At 43.4% G+C, this 18118-nt stretch overlaps 3 protein-coding genes across 3 annotated transcripts in view; 1 reads left to right on the top strand and 2 right to left on the bottom strand.

Annotated features, from left to right (window-relative positions):
- T265_05690 (hypothetical protein) overlaps window positions 1–18118 on the top strand; it is a gene marked incomplete at both ends in the record, with an annotated part of 41040 nt that overhangs the window by 20121 nt on the left and 2801 nt on the right. Inside the window, 4 exons of the mRNA XM_009170759.1 lie at window positions 1290–1435; window positions 2800–3012; window positions 6885–7160; window positions 10939–11129. Of these exons, the coding sequence (XP_009169023.1) occupies window positions 1290–1435; window positions 2800–3012; window positions 6885–7160; window positions 10939–11129 (826 nt within the window). The remainder of the gene's footprint in view (window positions 1–1289; window positions 1436–2799; window positions 3013–6884; window positions 7161–10938; window positions 11130–18118) is intronic.
- T265_05689 (hypothetical protein) lies at window positions 15393–15767 on the bottom strand (the record flags this gene model as incomplete). Its single annotated transcript, XM_009170758.1, has 1 exon — window positions 15393–15767. The coding sequence occupies one exon, from the start codon at window positions 15765–15767 to the stop codon at window positions 15393–15395; it is 375 nt and encodes a 124-aa protein (XP_009169022.1).
- T265_05688 (hypothetical protein) lies at window positions 16577–16759 on the bottom strand (the record flags this gene model as incomplete). Its single annotated transcript, XM_009170757.1, has 1 exon — window positions 16577–16759. One exon carries the CDS (start codon window positions 16757–16759, stop codon window positions 16577–16579), a length of 183 nt encoding a protein of 60 aa, XP_009169021.1.

The following is an 18118-nucleotide window of genomic DNA, read 5'->3' as shown; positions in this document are numbered from 1 at the left end:
TTAGTTACTATTGCCGTACTTCTACATTATGTTCAGATTCGTTTATTTCTTGGTTCTTTCCCTAAGGTCTTGGCTTTTTTTGGATACAGTCCAAAACATTTCTCTTCCTTTCTTATTGTTAGAACATTCTTTTATAGTTGTGCGGTAACTAAGCGCCTATATGTATTGCTAACGTGGCAATCTCTCAAAAGCCGTCGACCGCAATTTCCAGTACGCAAAATTCTTGCCATGGGGAAAACCTGAATTATTTGTCAGCTTTCCATTCAAGCCCTACCTCATCTCCTCCAGCATCTGTTCCAGTTCATTAATCCCCCACTCATTTACCCTACCTGCTATTACCACAAGGATGGCTCGCCAGTGTCTTTCCTGTGACGTACTAAGCTTCTCTGCCTGAATTAGTGCTCTAGAGCTTGCTCCAATCATCACCCACCTCTTTGGTTTATTCGCATCCACTAGTTTCTTTATCTCCGAACATTTCACGCGTGTCCCTCATGCCATACGCCTTAATGCCCTTAAAACCGCCTTATTTCCATCATTTTTATTTTCCAAGGGGTCACCGAACCCGTATTTCATTCTTCATTCCTCTGTAACCCGCTTTATGAGTACGGATCGTAGCTGACCAGCTTTGATTAGGATGTCAAATATCAATTTTAGCCTGTTTCTTTGCAATGGATGTCAGAGGACAAGTGACGCGCTTCGTGAGTCTTAGATTTCGCTGGTGTAGTCGTTTTTTCTAACTTCAGTAGTGACATCCTCAAACTGAATATATACCTAGATTTAGGTGCAATTTTTATCGTCCCTAGAGCATGACTTGTCTGCACTGCTATCGACAACCTTTCTCATGTTTTGGTTAGATTATGGAAGTTCAAATCAGAAGTTATGGTAGATAGACGGTATTTAGTTATTAGACATCGTGTATGTGCTTGTTCGGGTTACGGAATAACTCTTGATTCAACTCATTTGTTTACTTTCTATGATGTCATAATGTACCTACTAACGAAACACCAGACTCAGTAGCAAACTAACAGACATTTGTACCTCGTCAACGATACGTATATTTCTTCTTTGGTTGAGAACCTATCTTATAGTACTAATTCCGAGGGCGATTTTTGTGCGTGTGAGGCTTGCTTGCACAGCTTACCGTGTATTTTTTTCAAGGTTGTTTTCTTCACCGTGTGACTATCGGTCGATTGCTTCGTTTTTATTTTGCATTGTTTGTTTGTGCTATCGTATTTCATCTGACTTATGGAAATGGCCTCATTCACTATTTCTTTCGTTTTAATTTGTAGGAATCCCTGAGCTGCTCGAAATCGTGGGCAACGAATGTCTAAGCGATTTGATAGCTGTATCCAATCCACCCAGTGATCAGGAAGACATTGCTAGTGTTGCAGTTAAGGCAGCCTACGAAAGATTGATGCTGTCCGATTCCGACAAGGTAGCTCCACTGGTTCTTTTTGATCTCTTTTAGCGTACACTTATCTGTTTGGAGTGACCAAAATTATTCCCGGGACCTCGAGCAGTCAGCTTGGACTATTAGTCGGCATCATTTCAACATGGGATTTCGATTTCTTCTTACTCTTTGTGCACTATATATTGGTGTGCCGTCTTTCCTCTCTCCCGTATACCGAAAATATCTACGCTTGTGTGTGTTTTAAGTGCCTCGTTCAAAGATTTATTCATGATCGGGGCGAAAAAAACCTTGTAGCACAGGTTGGACCTACTCAGGAATAGCCGAACTTGTATGCCTTGGAAAACAGTACTGTGGGCACAGTGCACCGCATCGTTGCGTTTGTTTGACTGGTTCCTTTCTTATAACTTAGGACTTTGAAGCAATCAGTCGGCTTTGCAAATCCTGGAGTGACATCCTGGTGTAGTTTCGCATCAGTCGGCTGCAAATGATCTACCCGTTACGGTTGCCTTATGAGTAGCGCTTTTCTGTCAAGAAAATATACTACGATGTATAGTGCGAACTTAAGCATGAGGCGGCCTTTGTGCAGCATATCTGGCTGAATAAAATGACATGAAAGATAAGTGGGAGATCCAGTTGGGATTCATTAGAATCCCCTTTTAACATCAATATAACTTGCAAATGAGTGTAGTTCGCCAGTGGCGTACGATTTGGTGTACAAGTAGAACAAGTGGTCGGCGGAAACTCGGGAACTGCGACCAGCTGATGAGATATAAGAAGGACTGTCGAAGGGGTTTCAGCAGCTACATGGGTTGTGTGTCTAATCTGGAACAAGTATAGCCCTTAAATTCATTCAGTTAACTCCTCCAGCCATTTCGTTACCCCAGCGCTGAATGCAAGACCATCCACAATCACAAAATTCAGAATTTCATGCCTTGGAAATCCTGACCGCCAGCACGCTGCATATTCTGCTTGTAGACCCCAGGGTCTTCACTACATAAGCTCATTTGCAATTTGTATCCAAGACAAAACAGTAAACCACTTGACTTCGAGGTCACCAACTTCGCTTGTTCATATAAGCTGTCTGAACTCAATGGTTTAGCTGTTTTGTCCAACGCATATTCGGAGGTACTGTCATGCACGGAATTGAATGTGAACATTACTCTCAGGGGGATTTATCCAAACTGTGTCTTGTGTCCATTTGAAAACAAAGAGTATTGAGTAATCTAAGACATCCTTGGTGGGGGTGGGTGTTTTACGCGTGATATGACTCTACCTTTACTAGTTGCCGAAGACATATTCGTTGTTGGTACACTAGTGGATTTCCTTGTTCTACACAGATTCTCCGGGTCCTGATGCCAGTTTCAGTCCACTCTTCCTTGCGTTTTCAGGTGTCTGCTCTAGTTAACCGGCTACAAGCTCGACTTTCGGAGGACAATCCAGATTTAGAGATTATTCTCCCCCAAGATCATCCGATCAACTTATCGTCAGTGTTCCAAGTCTATCTTCGCTTGGCACAAGAGTTTCCCGGTGATGTGGGCTGTTTTAGTCTATTCTTCCTTAACTATATCAAACTGGAACCTGGACAAGCCGTCTACCTGGAGGTTGGTAATGGTTGGTTCACCGTCCACCTTTTTGAAGCTCATTTGTGATAACCAGACATCATTTTTCGAAGAAAAGGAAGACAGAGGTATTCAGGCAAAATACCGGAAATATATAGGAATATTAGTAGCTTGGGTGCGATCATTGATCGTTGATCAGCTCACTGTTGATTTGTTCGCTGAGCTTGATATTTGGCTTGCAAACTAACCGAATCGACAACAGTGCGCGTTTGGGTTGGTTATCCCTCCTGGCTTGCTTGCTTTTATGTGAATTTAAAAGGAGTGAAAAAAAACTCGAAAAGGCAAGGAGAAGTTGCCCACCCAACCACTAACTGATAATTTCACTTTAACGAAAGCTTGGTGAACACCTCAAAAGCCGACAGGTCAACCACCAAGACTAAATACCATTTACGCGAAATTTATGTTACGCTATTGTATGCTAGGTGATACAGTCGTGGGCCAAAAACACGCCACGACTGCTACAGATTCAGGTTAACTCAGTGACTGACTACAAAAGGTTATATGTTGCCCGTGCGTGTCGCCACAGGTCTCAATCACCCAGCCAACGATACTATCTCCAATAGAGGTTTACCTTGAACTGAAGAAATCTTCCTGAACAAAGCCGGCGAGCCGGAGATCGTCCCCCCATTGATGTTAAAATACGGTGCCTTGAAAAGTCTCTGTTGGACTGTGTCAGTCGTTCAGTCACACTTTAGAAGTATCCTGTTTTGACAGGGAATATAGGATTTCTATAACAAATTCACTATTCAAAGCTCGTCAGTCTGGCTATCCACCAAAATGCCGTCTAAATCCATGCACTTCTGCTCTGTTCAAAGTGCTAGGGGGATTACTTTCTGGTACTACAAAGCCTTCGCTGAACAGCTGGTCGATCAACCTGAGTTTGAGGGGCTGAATCAACCGACACTAAGCAATCATCAACGTGAAAATTCTTCCAATACTCTGATCGTGTTCCTATCAAATGATTTGCAGTTTTCCTAGACCGTTTGTCTCGAAGCAAACGCAGGACAGAATGATGCAGACGTAGCTCCAAATGGGTGAACATTAAGCTCGTAGGCCTTCGGCGTCCAAATTACCGTCGACTTGCCATAGAGAAACTATTGGTGGCTTATCTTCTGACTTGCAAGAACATTCCTTCAATGTCTGCAGACAACGCAACCCCGTCCAAACGAAATCGTGACAAAACTCCAGTGATGTCGCTCGTCAAATCTGGTCCAGAATACGTGCAGTCGTTCAGCGGTAGTATTTGCAGACTTCGCCGCAAAATCAAACACCATTCTCACCTTCCTCGGTTTGTGTGGATTAAGGACAGGCCGGTGAAGAAGGAGTTGGCGTCCCTCAAGCTGTTCATTTGGTTCTCTCTTAATGTAACCCCTGGCTTCGTATTCTGATTTGACGTCTGTGTACAATCATAAAAGATTTGGGTCCTCTGGCAGACGGAGCTGTGAAAGTACCTTAGTCGATTTTTGATTGTGTGCTCGTTTTCAGGTAAGCCATGCCAGTCCCGTTTCCACAAGAGTCGAACTCGATAGCAACCATCAGAGAGGCTCACTGATTGCTTGTCTTCAATCGATATAGACACATCAGCTTTGAATCTTTGGTCATTAAACTCAAGTGAAAACAAATGTAGCACGCCACCTTCTATTGTCCCCTGTGCGTTTATGGAGTTTATTTTGGCAGTTTTACCACTGCCAGTAACCGATGGACCAAAGGTGACCCAACTGAATGCTGTTAGTGATGCATATGGTTATTTCCTGGTCCAGATACGCTGTTCGATCATCCAGTGTGCTTCTGGCATCTTAGTACCTATCAGAATAAGTTTGATCGGGAGAAAGGTGGTACACGGGTAACACTCGCGATTCAGACGTTACGTATACATAGTGTCATCAGTAGAGAAAAGCGATCAAAAATGGTACGTATAGATTATACTAAAGTGTCACTTCCACGATACCCTAGTTTTGATGTTTAGTCAGGTTGTGTCTTTCCCGCGCTTGTTACGGATGCCGCAAGATAAAATTTGCCAGTGGCATCATTCCTGTCTGTTTCTGTCATGTGATCTGATCGAGCAACCGAAATATGGGCACAATTACTCTACCTCCTCGTGAGGGACCTCGCATCGGACGTCCTGCTGCACTCAAAGCTGAGTAGTGATAACAGAATAGTCGGTGTTACATACATTCCTTAGCCAAAATCATTGAATTATACGCCCTAAAGGGATCGCCATTACTGAACCAAATGACGAGCGAAACGGAACGTACCTTTGAGGTGATATAGGTGGGAGTTGTTAAACTTGTTCCCTTCATCTGTGTACGCGCACACAAATAAGTGCCCCTTAAAGTTGGAACCTACCACAATAAGTTTGACTTTCTCTTTCATCGAAACCAGTTACGTTACGATTGCTGAAATATAGAAAATGATATCAGAGATGTCAGTTCTCTTCATGTATGAATCCAATAAAAGTGAATAATCGCCGTTCCTTCTTAGCGGTACTATCCAAGATGTTAGCGAATGAACAAGCAGTGTGGTCGTATGATTGCTACTCATGTTCATTGTGGATAGTGGAACTGGAAAGTATGGAGGTGTGATAAACGTCGTTTTAGAACTACAGCTCATAGCTTGATGTCACCTAATCCGCGATGAGACAGTTGGAAAACAAATGTTCGGTCGTGCGGTTCCATGCCCCATATATTGAGCATGGTCAGCGATCGTCCCAGTGTGACGAAACATGAATTGTGGTTAACTTTTTTTCCCTGCAAATAGGTATGAAGACGGTGACAAGAAGTCTGAGTACTCTCAAAATGGGCTCCACGTGATCCAATGTGTGCTTGACAGAATGTGTTCGCCAGTCGACTTCACTGGCATTGTTACTGTCAATTTCTAACCAGCTTGAGCGAGTGTGACGTCTTCGTGTCTCGGAATGCTTCTACCCGAGTAACATTGTGTCCTTTCTGTCAGCTCTTTTGCTCTTTTTTCCCACAACTAGCCTACCAAATGAATTATCATTTTGCGATAGTGGAACATCAACTTTGAACAACCATGCTATTCTGTCGATGACGATTATTCATGTCATACTCAGATATACAATAGGGTGTTCAGTCCCAGGAATGAAGCCAAAAAAGCTGCATATCAATTGAAATAGCATCTTTCAAAATCATCATTCGGATCCTACCTGGACAGCTTAAAACTTTTACTGGACCATTGCGGACTAAAAATACGGGACCGTCCTGAGATAAAAAAGGTTTGTTTGTTCACCCAGCAATGCTCTATGTGAATGGATTTAACCACTCATAATGGTATAATCTGATGTATGATTCAAAACAGTTATAGCCGTTCGGCGCTCTTTTTAAAAAGAATTTGCACGCATCTATGGTTAACTTCACGAAGTTGTCCGGAAATATCTGATCTTATAAAGCCACTTCAGTATGGACATTTGGGGGCATCCGGTCAGTCTTACCCGGTTCATATTTCAACCGGATGCCCTTCTGCACTTAAAACAGCTCCGAAGAATGTCGGTACTCTCATGTTCACAAGCCGTTAAGGTTAATTTGTTCTGAATCATTTGAAATAAGAGTATCTTAATTGATCTGCATCCCGATGAGTGCCACTTTCCATTCACGCTTTATTAGTTCATTGGTTCGCTGCACCTGACTGTTTATTCAGTACTATGCATCAACTGCAGCCAGGCTTTATGGATCGTTGGGGTCATTTTTTCACTACATTCAGGCTAATCTTTATTGTTGTTGCGTTTGAGAATAGTGTCATCTGGCAACTGATTCAAACGACACAATCACCTCGAAAGTCACCTGTGTTCTTTCAGGTGATTTGCATTAGACTGTTATGTGTCTCTCTTTTTCAAGCCCAACTTGCCGCATGCCTACCTATCCGGTGACTGCATTGAATGTATGGCCTGTTCGGACAACGTTGTCCGGGCTGGTTTAACTCCGAAATTCAAAGACGTCGAATGCCTGCTTGGAATGCTCCAATACGACCCACGCTCCGTTAGTGACTTAATATTTCCTGGGACACCAAGGTTGATTGAAGGCCCCACGGACGACACATTATCGGAGTCACCTCGGGCTCAGATCATTAGTTTCACCCCACCGGTTGAGGATTTTGCAGTTGACAAAATTGTGGTATGTCCATTGTTCATCTGAATCGCGTGTTAATTTGTCTGGTGGGTTTTTCCTCGACATGAATGTTGTTACTTTGAGATAGCCAATGACATAAACCGTTTCAGATGTATGCTATCCCTGACTGACAGTGATCCAGTTGTTTATAGTTGTTTCGGTGTATTCTGTCACTCAGCTGTAACTGCACTTCGACCCGAATGGTTAGTATTCGATATCCATGCACACGTACTTCCTAAACGTTACCCGTGCCAGGGAAGAATGTTCATTCTGAGTCGTTTGATCCCACCTTTTTATTCGTATCCTCGAGGAATCACACCTCACTAACAGACGGAGAGGCCTTGGGACAAACGTGCTCGTATCTGTTCTTTATATTATAGCTGTCCCCTCCGCGCACTTGACCGTGCTTTGGTCCTCCTCAAACCCTTTTGGACCAACGTGCATAGAGCTATCCTATCACTGTCGCTTGACGTAAGCACTATGCGGGAATCGGTGGGAAAATATCACACACCATTGCAGATGAGTTTCACGTGCCTCAGATCACCATTCCCTCACTTTCCACAAATTACACGAACTCTATTTTCGCGATCGCAACATTGTAGGAAAATAGACTGGAGATACGGCTTTCCGCTCAATCTGTTCTATAGCTCCCCATTGTGGGTGTTCGCGACAGTTCTCATTTGTTGTTCTTAGTTGCAAAACATTTCTCTCGATTTGAAAATAACCCATTACTTTGAGCTTGTTTTAATGTTTAACTTATACTGTCTCTGATATTCATCAATAGTCGCCTCTTAGCGCTAATTCAGTCAACTCTTCATGGATCTGCTATAGCATTATTATGTAAATGATGAGTTGTTTGTTCGTCGAGCGGCTAACTGCTCACTTCGCTTTCAGTATTCAAGCTTTCCATTCTTAACACCACCTTCATCCATAACTTTATACTGTTCACTTGCAATTTTCCGCGATTTTTCGGGGGACGACTTTGTCGCTATCAGGAGCTGTGGTAGAACGCTACCATACTTTGGCAAAAGATCTACTTTTCCTAATAGACTGGCATATTAACTCCCTGGTGTGTTGTTTTAGTACATCGCTTTGGCTGCATGTACTACTGATTTACACGCGTGCTCCATAGTTCTAAATCTGTAACGTCTTGTATACATAATTATTTGGGTTCTTCGGAAACTCCTTTACAGCGTTCGTTTGCTGATTTGTCAGTGAATGCGAAGAAAGATCTGCTTTCAAGTTATTTTTGGCTTTTCAGTGAAATGTTGTTGGTATTGGTGTCCGATGACCAGTACGCGGAAACTTCAAGGCAACAACTGGAAGTCGTCTCAACCAAGACCCCAGAATGAGTTATGTCGGGGTATGTTGGGTGTGTGATCGATTTTTTCATCGGTGTGTGCTGCAACGGGAGTGAGAATGATGGTGGCCTGACAAGTATTTGGTTGAGGCCCTGAAAGTGATATAGCATTAACAACTGGACGAGCAGGCTTTAGATGTGTGGCTGAGGCATAATAGTGGGGAAAAGATTATTTTGAGCGACCCATCCATATTCATCTGTTTCAATGTTGTCGCCGGTATTTCTCTGACGCTCACTATACTTGACTATTAGGCCACGATAATGCTGGTAGAACACAACTTATAAGGTTAATGAAAACTCCCTGACTCACTCCGCCCTTTTTGGGACACGTTGGGCACAGTCCTCGGGTTCCCATCAACCTTATGTTCTACTTGAGCCCTGAATTTACGCGATTCACGAAGCACACGCATTTGGAAACTAAAATGAGGCACTCGACTGCATCCCGGCTAAATCTTTCGTTCGTGATGTTTTTTTCAACTGAATATGTTGCACAAAGGCCGCTTCCTGTTTCATTCGGGATAATCACGGCATATTTTCCTGAAGGAACTCCAAGAAGGATGAAACCAGTCATGGGCTATCAAAAGGTTCCCAAAAATCCCTTGGGTAGTGTTACGTCAAGAAAATCTACTGCGATATCCAAAATTTTGTATCAACTAAAACAATAGACGGCCGCCTTTGTGTAGCACATTCAACTGAGGAATTTCGTAAACGAGAAGATTTAGCTGGGATTTAAATGCATCCCATTAAAACCAGCTTATAAATGAGCGTCTTTCGTGTACACTTAAATAACTTGCTGCTTCGATGCTCGCTCTCTGCTCAAAATGTGCATCTTCTCAATGACCTCCAAATAATTAGCAATTTCCCTTCGTTTACTCTCTCCTTTTCTTCGCAAAACCAGTTTGGTTTATCTGTTAGTCTGATTATATTTGTCACTTCCCCTTTCGTCATCGTCGGCTCATTTGGAAGACTCAAGTTTTCGTAGTGTCCATAAAATAAAGTCGATTGACTTCCTTATTAAAACACTTAGTCCGTTGCCTTCCCGGGTGACATCCATCGGGTAATCGTAAGGGGAAAATAGCCATGCTATTGTCCAACTACTTTCAAACCCGTGCGTAGTAATTTGCTTTTGACGAAACTTTCAAGCTTAGTTTTAATTCTGGCGGTGAAACACAAAATAAACGCAGTTCCCTTCTGAAATATATGAGTTTTGACTTACGATCTAATTCGTTTTAAGTGTCACCACTGTCCTATACCTTCATCCACACCAAATGCTTTTAACGAAAAGCCGTTAATGTTGGTTTGGAGCAAAGAACTACCAAGAATTCTTCCGCCTAACATTTTTCGATTTCATTTTCTACTGTCATCTTCACGCCCATGTGCACGTGAGATTTGTTTTGTGCTTTCCAAATATTGCGTGGTCTAGTCCGTTTCCGGAATATCGACGACTCCAATCATGTCCTCATTCTGATATTTTTCGATGGATATTATTACGTGGGATTCTATCCATTATTTACCTCTACCCGCACCTTCTTAATGAGTTCTGTGGAGGCCTTGTTTCATTTTTCACCGTGATGTTTGTCCGAATTCACAGACGTGAGGCAAATCTCATTCCAGCAGAAAATCGCTCCCATCGCTTGATTTCTGATAGAGTGCTAATTTTTGACGATTCCAGGAATGGTTGTCTATTGCAGTTAGTTCGGTGCAGCTCTCCATTACAAAGGACAGGACAAGTGGATACCGGGTGATGACGAATCTCTTTTCAAGCGTGTAGTTCATCGTCGTGCACTTCCCAATAACTGGACAACTTACATGCAATTTGGGTAAACCACTGACACGTGACGTATATAAGTGGAAACTACTCATCTGTACCACATCGTTTTCTTTCCGGAGGGTCTTTCCCGGTTGGTGTCGAACTTAAAATGGAAACTTCTTTGTTTGCTAGGCCCAACTGGACTGATTTATTAACGGTTTGATTCCCAAAAAGCTAACAGCTATTACATCCAACAAGACTGTTTACTTTGCGTATGGATAAACCTAATTGATGCTGCTTCAGCGAATGCACCCGATAGACATGTCAGATCTTTGACCGACCTCGTCGCGTTCGCAAAGCATTTGTGGGCAGAGTGGATTTCTGACCGTCTGTGTGTTTGTGTGCATTGGGCGCAGTGACTAAGTAGCCTGGTGTGTATTCGTGTGGCATTTTTAGTTTCGGAACGAAATGTCGCTGATTGTTGTTTGATGTATAAACTGTCCGATTTATTTTTTAGTAGTGTGACACTTCACTTCGCGTCCTCCGTCCTAGAGTTATTTTCATAGAACATCATCGTTTGACGTAAGACGTAATTGTCTTTTTGGCGAATCGCGTTGATCCTGAAATTCTTGGTGACTTTGTGTCCGTTTCCACACTCGACCTTTTCCACGAAGATCCCACGATCAGTTCAAACACTGGAACTCCTACCAATTGCTTCTGCAAGTATCCTGCTTTTTGTCCATGGATCGGGGTTCCTTCAGAGATTACCTTGCAGTGATTCAGCTTCAAATCCTAGTGAAGTTGAATGCTTCTCCGACTCAGTGAGCTTACCCGCAAAACCAGTAGCCAGAGTACATGAAGTCATGTAAGTTATCAGTAACACTTCTAATATTTATTCTCCAGACAAGTTTCCATGCAATAACAACAGTCCCGTTTTTTGTCTTTTCGTTGTGAGTTTTTTACGATTAGTTTGGCACCATGTTTCCTGTCCGGTCTTTGTGATATGCTTGACAACAACATCAGGTGAGAACACTGGTGCTTTACTGCCATTGAAAGCTTATAAGCGGAATAGAAATAAATGTTTGAGGAAGATGGGCCTAGGGCTAGCCTACACAAACGTCCGAGGTGCCTGCGCTTCCAGCACTTAATCAAGCTGGGTAGAATCTGACAGCATGAACGCCACTGACACCGGTTGCCGCCACATCGTTCAGTATCTCTAGCCAAACCCAGAGAGCATCACGCGGAATCCACTCCGGAAGGTGAACAACAACACCCAAACTTCTGGTAACTTCCTCCATTCCCTTCTGCCAAGACAAATTATGTCCACCTCCAGATTTCTTCCACTCGGGATTAAGCACGGAGAACAGCGATCGTCTTGGCAGGCGGTAACTGAACATGCGTAACATATGTCCCAACTAAGCTTGCAATGCTGGATACACTCTTTGAAGGTAGTACTCTGCCCCACCACAAATCACTTCATTACGGATTCGCCGATTCCAACCATGGTTCTGGAACCTCATGGGTCGACGGTCTAAAGCTGTCTTCACGTGAAATGGGCAATTCTTGCTGAAATACAGAAGCGCGGCCCATCCTATAGTCTGATAAGCGCGTCCTGTGAGACCCAAAGGAATGTCTTTTTGACGACACAAGTGGCGTAAATTGGCCATCGCAATTGTGGCCTTTGAGACCCGTGCATTCACCTCGTCTGTCACATTACTGTGAAAGCTAATGCAACTTCAGAGATGCGCATACTGTTCCACGAACTCCAATGTCCTTCACTTCTCAGAGGCATGTCCGAAGACTGTCCTACTGCATGACTTTGCACTTCGTGGACACGAAGTACATATAAAAAGACTGGTTAACCTATGTTAGCTTTTCAGTTAGTCCTTACGCTTCCTGTGCATCTGCATACTCCAGTCCCATAAGGCTCTCGCTCAGAGCGACCTAAACACCAGAGTTTTGCAATCTTCTAGTGTTCGTCTGATCGTCTTATCAATGACGAAAATGAGAGTGGACATCCTCGTTGGATTCCACTGCTTCTTTTGCGATGCGCACCCGCCCGTCAGTGATGGTTGTTTAGATCACTGGACGCCTGACTATACTTCGGAAGTAGAAGCGGTTTGCGCGGAACCGGTTGTGCTGTTGTGGATGAGTGCATGGATTCCATGTAAACTCGAAGGAATGAGGTTGGTAAGCAAGCTCGCATTGATATATTGATGGCCCTCGACCAGCGTAAGCACTGCGGCATGTCGATGACCGCTAGCACCGTACTCAACAATGAGGTACTGGTGTCATTTCCTTTAGGTCCGTGGACTAATGAAACACAGTCGTCTTGACCAGGGAACATGTGCTTAAAACGTAGAGGAGTTGGTTTGGTCACTCTGCGGGTGTTTTTGCAAATAACACAGCAAACAGCGAAATTGTTTACCGACCCGACTGTGTATGAAACGTTGATGAACCACTAATATCACTGAGAGGTACACTGTTGCCAGAGTACATATATCACATCAATATGCAATTAAATTTTGGTTTATTGTTCACGATAACGCTGTAGGTGCACTCATGATGTTGCCCTAACTGGATAGCAGCAGTGAAGCATACGTGCTTGAACAAAGGTCTCCAGAGTTCTATCGGAGGTGCAGTCGTATCCGGTTGCATTGCAAGCATTTGTTATAATGTCACGCATCATAACTTTGAAAGGATTGCCAACATTAGACAGAGAAGTAACTTAGTCTGCTCCTAAAAGTTGAGTTGTTGCTTTATCTTAAGATGCGGTGTCGACTTGGTCATTTCTGGAGTGAAGGTGAACCTATTCGGCTACAAGTAATTTTCAGTTGATTAAATTTGGTGGAGTCCAAATGAAAGAAACCGCCGTTTTATTCCCCATCACGCCGGCACTGGTTACCACAAAAATAACTATGCTGGAAATGTTATTAGTACCCGCAGTTTAGTCCATCACTGTCTGCAATGTTGCCGAAACTACTGAGGACGCAGTAAAAACTAATTTAGCGCGAATAAGACGGTGGATTTCCCGGCTAAGTTTAGATGTTTCATGGGTAACTGTTCTCAAACCAGCTGGTGTACCGCGTCGAATGTTTGTTTCTCCCGGTCACTTGAATTCTTCAATACATGTTCCATTTGGGATGATACGTATGAATTCAAACAAACTTCCTCATTCATATTTGGAAAATGATGGCAATGTTAGATGAAAATAGTGAGGAAGCGTCGTTTTTTGTTGGAGTGGGGCCATGGAATAGGCCATGCTCTTCCGCTTGGAAATTTATTGTGTACTCACCGCCGGCCATCGTACTCCAGTGTGAACCGCGTTTTATTACATGGATAATCTCATAGTGTTTACACGCAGCACCAGTGCTTTTTTATATTTGAAGGAAAAGATAAGTCCTCTTGAATTCGTGTTTCCCAAGCATGTTAGACGGAATAAGAAATATTGTGTTGGTTTGGTTGTTGAGCTTAGTTGTAAACGTCTAGAAGGCATGCAAATCCTTCCGGTGATCTCAATGTTCGCTTCCATCCAGGAGGGGTAGCACATTCATCCGGATTTTTCTCCCGGAGACAACACGGAAGTAGCACAGTTACCAGTTTCCAAGGATGGTAATTTTTCTCAAAGTTGGATTATTCTGGAAGTTTATAATCGCCTTGAGTTGTCTTCTGGTAACAAATGGGGTGGTATCGTGACGTACACGAGGAGGGAACCCGAACCGATTTTCTATGAAGCATCGGTTATCCCATAATGTGCTTGTTGCCCGTCTGTCTCCCCTTCTGTCGTCATGTTAACTTATTTTGATCAGTCTTTTATGTACTTACTAGCTACTCCAACGGGTTAATTGTTTTTATTTCACTTCTTTAGGCCTGACATATATTGTGAATTTTCCAAAATGACTGGAGGGTCAATCATGTGTTTGTAAACAATGTTCATAATGTCGCTACTAACTACAGTGCTCCATTTGTCTCTCCCCCCCCCCGATCATTGTTTTTTTAATCTAACCTTGAAAGTAAACTTCAAGGAAAACCATGTGGTTAGTTTTTTAGGGAGACTGTGCGAGCTGGAAGGATTGTTTTTCACCAGATAATACCACGCTATAGAGGAACATAAATGTTCATATCTATTTGTTTATCTGCTATCAGCCTGATCCTTCAGCATATTGCGAGAACCTGACTGACAACTTCAACATCTGTGCCGACCCTTGTTACCCTCCTTGAACCATCCACATCGTACATAACTTGTTCTTCACTGCTTAAGTAGTTGCACGGGATAAAAGTGCGCGTATAAGGGAGAAAATAGTGCAGAAGTTCGAGGGCTTACGTGAGCAGTCAAATAAAATAAGATCAGTGTCCATCCAGGCCGTAAAATGCGAAAAGCCGTGAAGCAATGTGCAGTGGACGATCAAAATTGGGTTCCTGTAGGTCTGCTCTTGGCAAATTTAGCCGAGAACTTGTAGGCATGTCAGGCCTACTTACTGCGTTTACCGCCACATGTGAGCATGCAGTCATAGGTAACGTAGCATGGCACCAGAAGAACCGTACAAGGACATTCGGTCAGCGGAATCAGGTGAAACGTGTTGCCCTGAGTGTCTTCCGTTCATGATTCTCAGTCTACTGACATTCCCTGTAAGTGGACATCTATCCTGGTTACTAATTAACTTACAAGTTAACATGCAATTTACTAAGCCACTATCGAAGAAAGGCAACAAAATCAAGCTAATCGCGTGTACTTTGGTCTTGTGGAATTCGTTTGGACCACTGACGCGTGTCAAGTGGAAGGATCCCGCCTGACCAAGGCGCACACAATTCACAAATGTGAGTGGTCGCTTCTGTTCCTCACTGGTGACTAGCGGTGGTGTCCTTCGGGCTTCTATTTTTTCTTTTCCTGTCTTCGTCTGCTGATGACAGTGATACGCTGTAGCTGTAGCTGCAAACTCCTCAATGTTTTCAGTGTCCAGTTCCTCCGGAGGTGTAATGTGGATGTCATTCCATCAAGTAACCTCGACCACATCCAAGCATTTTTTAGCAGAGTCTGACGCTTTGTGTTTGAGGTCCTATGAAACTCAAGACGCGTTCTATCACCCTCAGTCTAATTCGCCACCTTGTTAGTGCTTGTATTGTTTTCCTACCCCTTTCTCCGGAGTTTTTGAGAAGGACTGCTGCTTTTCGTCGGCTCGCCTAAAACACTGAATGCAGCGGAATCTCGAGGAGTGTTCTGGCTGACACCACAATGGGCAACTTCATCCGATAACTCCCGGCGTTTTCCACCCTTTATTTTCCGATCTCTTAATAGACTCATTTTGTAGACCATCCCACTGTCTGGTGTCTCGCTTACTTGTGTGAAGCTTTCGTTGATGGATTTTTGAAAGATACATCGAATTCTGCTCGTCTCTACGTCTAATTTGTAGGCTGAGAAATTACCCAATAGTGCATAAAGATTAAGTTCACTTGGCCAATAGAAGGGGGTTAGAATACCTATCTGACTAGTGTCGGTAGTCATTTTGAAAATATTAGCTCATACTGAACACCTTCAACAGAAGCAGACGTGATTTGAAAAGGTATGCAGTCTTAAAGCACTCAGCTCAGGCTCAAATCTTTCACCGCTACTGTTCAATTATGGCAACATGAGTGCACTCTCAGTGTTATCGTGAGCTAGAACCCAAAATTTATTCTTACATTGATGTGGTATATTTACACTGTACCTCTCAGTGATATCAGTAGTTCACTGCCGTTTCATGCACAGTCTAGATGATATTCAACTTCACTCTTTTCTGTACAACAACATAAGCATATCAGCTCCTCTACGTTTTAACCACTTTCTACCTGGTCAAGTAGGCTGTATCTTATCACTCTACAGCTCAGGGTATGGTTCCACCAACGTTTGTGAGGGAATTTGAAAAAATGATGACGCTCGAAAACTGCTCGGGCTGAAATCGAACAAATTCGTCATTCCACTGTACTGTGACCGATGCATAGTTTTCATTTGTGAAACAGACTGGACTTCACTGGATGTGCATCATGTTCACTCTAGATCAGATTCCAATCTTGTAGATGCGCTACCTTTTCGGTAGAACGCTTCCAACTTTGCAGCACGGAACTTGATAGTTTTAATTGGAACTAATTTGGAATTCCCCGTGGTTTCTGTGGTGCAATATTTTGCCAGCCCATTTCACTCGCCTTATTGTCATTTTTCCTTTGGAGCCACTTGTTCAACTACGCGCACACAGTTTCGTGCTTTGGGCATGCTCTCTGACCGCCTCGTTACCATCAGGGTCAGCGACGATGTCGGGTCTGCTCTGGAATCCTCTGTCAACTAACACAACTCCAAGCTGTATCGTTCGTTATCTCGTCGCTGTATCCCTCCTGCTCCAGGTGTGGATTGAAACAACGACGAAACATGTTACGCGACTTGGGGATGAGTGCGCGCGACAATTCCTGACCAGTGAAACCCAAAACAACGTTTAAATGAGATTCGTAAAACCAGGACTCCATTTCGTATGACATCAAGTTAATGTTTTATCCGCAAGACGATGTGTTAACGCGGAACAGTTAAAAGTTATCAAGAACGTCTTAACAAAAAATTATCAGTAAAGTGCGCTTTACCCTATTAATTAAGTATGTCTGGTTCTAAAAATTCCAAGTTTGCAATCAGAACTAGATTAGTGCTAATAAATTGCCAGATTCCCGGTGTTTTTGGCATCGAAACAAATGCTAACACACCAGTAGGCCCACTGGCCCTATTTGCATGGATATGCTTCGGTGCAATGCATATGCCGTCAACGGATACTAAAGTCACTATTCAAGATTGCTCGGTGGTTACAACGTGGACTTACTGACAGGATAGTCTGTGATTCGAACTCAAGCTCAGCATCTCGGTCGCTCTTTTCTTAGCTTGGAGATTAATTAAGTATGTCTGGTTCTAAAAATTCCAAGTTTGCAATCAGAACTAGATTAGTGCTAATAAATTGCCAGATTCCCGGTGTTTTTGGCATCGAAACAAATGCTAACACACCAGTAGGCCCACTGGCCCTATTTGCATGGATATGCTTCGGTGCAATGCATATGCCGTCAACGGATACTAAAGTCACTATTCAAGATTGCTCGGTGGTTACAACGTGGACTTACTGACAGGATAGTCTGTGATTCGAACTCAAGCTCAGCATCTCGGTCGCTCTTTTCTTAGCTGAACCTACCTGGCGGTATCTCAGCCCCCGTGCTTCCTTCGGGTGGTAAGACAGCTAGGCACCTATCTATCTGAACTACTGTTATTTGTGTAGCGACCCAGTCACCCATATACTTGACTGTTCAACTCAATCGCTCACTGGATCGCGATGCTTGTCTATTTTCTCATACGCACAAACACGTCGCATTAAGCTGACACATCGGTCATCGATTGTCTGCAGCGCCTAGTCAACGTAGCAACCACTCATGTGCCGACGCGCCCACGTATACGCACTGGGACTTACGTAAAGGCAAACCGAACCCAGTTAAGACACGCAGACTCGTGCGCGCGCAGGGAACAGGTCGTCAACCTCTCCACAAGTCCACGGATAATCATGGAACACGTGTAGCAGCCAAACTGCGGAGAAAACACGTTATCGCCGTCCGGACTTTCACCAAGGAACTCTCACATACGATAAGTTCCTTTTTGCCTTGCTCCCATTTCGCATTGTATTCATTTTTATACATGTCGCAACCATGTTAAAAACTTCTATTAGTGCACATTCACCTTCTGATTTGTATTATGGCTATCATCACCTGTGCACTAATAATTGGTGAGCCCAACGTTTGTGAACTCACGTAACTCCTGACAATTATTCATTTGGACTCCCATATATTCATATTTCTACT

The sequence above is a fragment of the Opisthorchis viverrini genome (assembly GCF_000715545.1).
Source record: "Opisthorchis viverrini unplaced genomic scaffold opera_v5_108, whole genome shotgun sequence".
NCBI lineage: Eukaryota > Metazoa > Platyhelminthes > Trematoda > Opisthorchiida > Opisthorchiidae > Opisthorchis > Opisthorchis viverrini.
The sequence above is the reverse complement of the archived record's forward strand: the minus strand, read 5'-3'. Positions and strand labels throughout refer to the sequence as shown.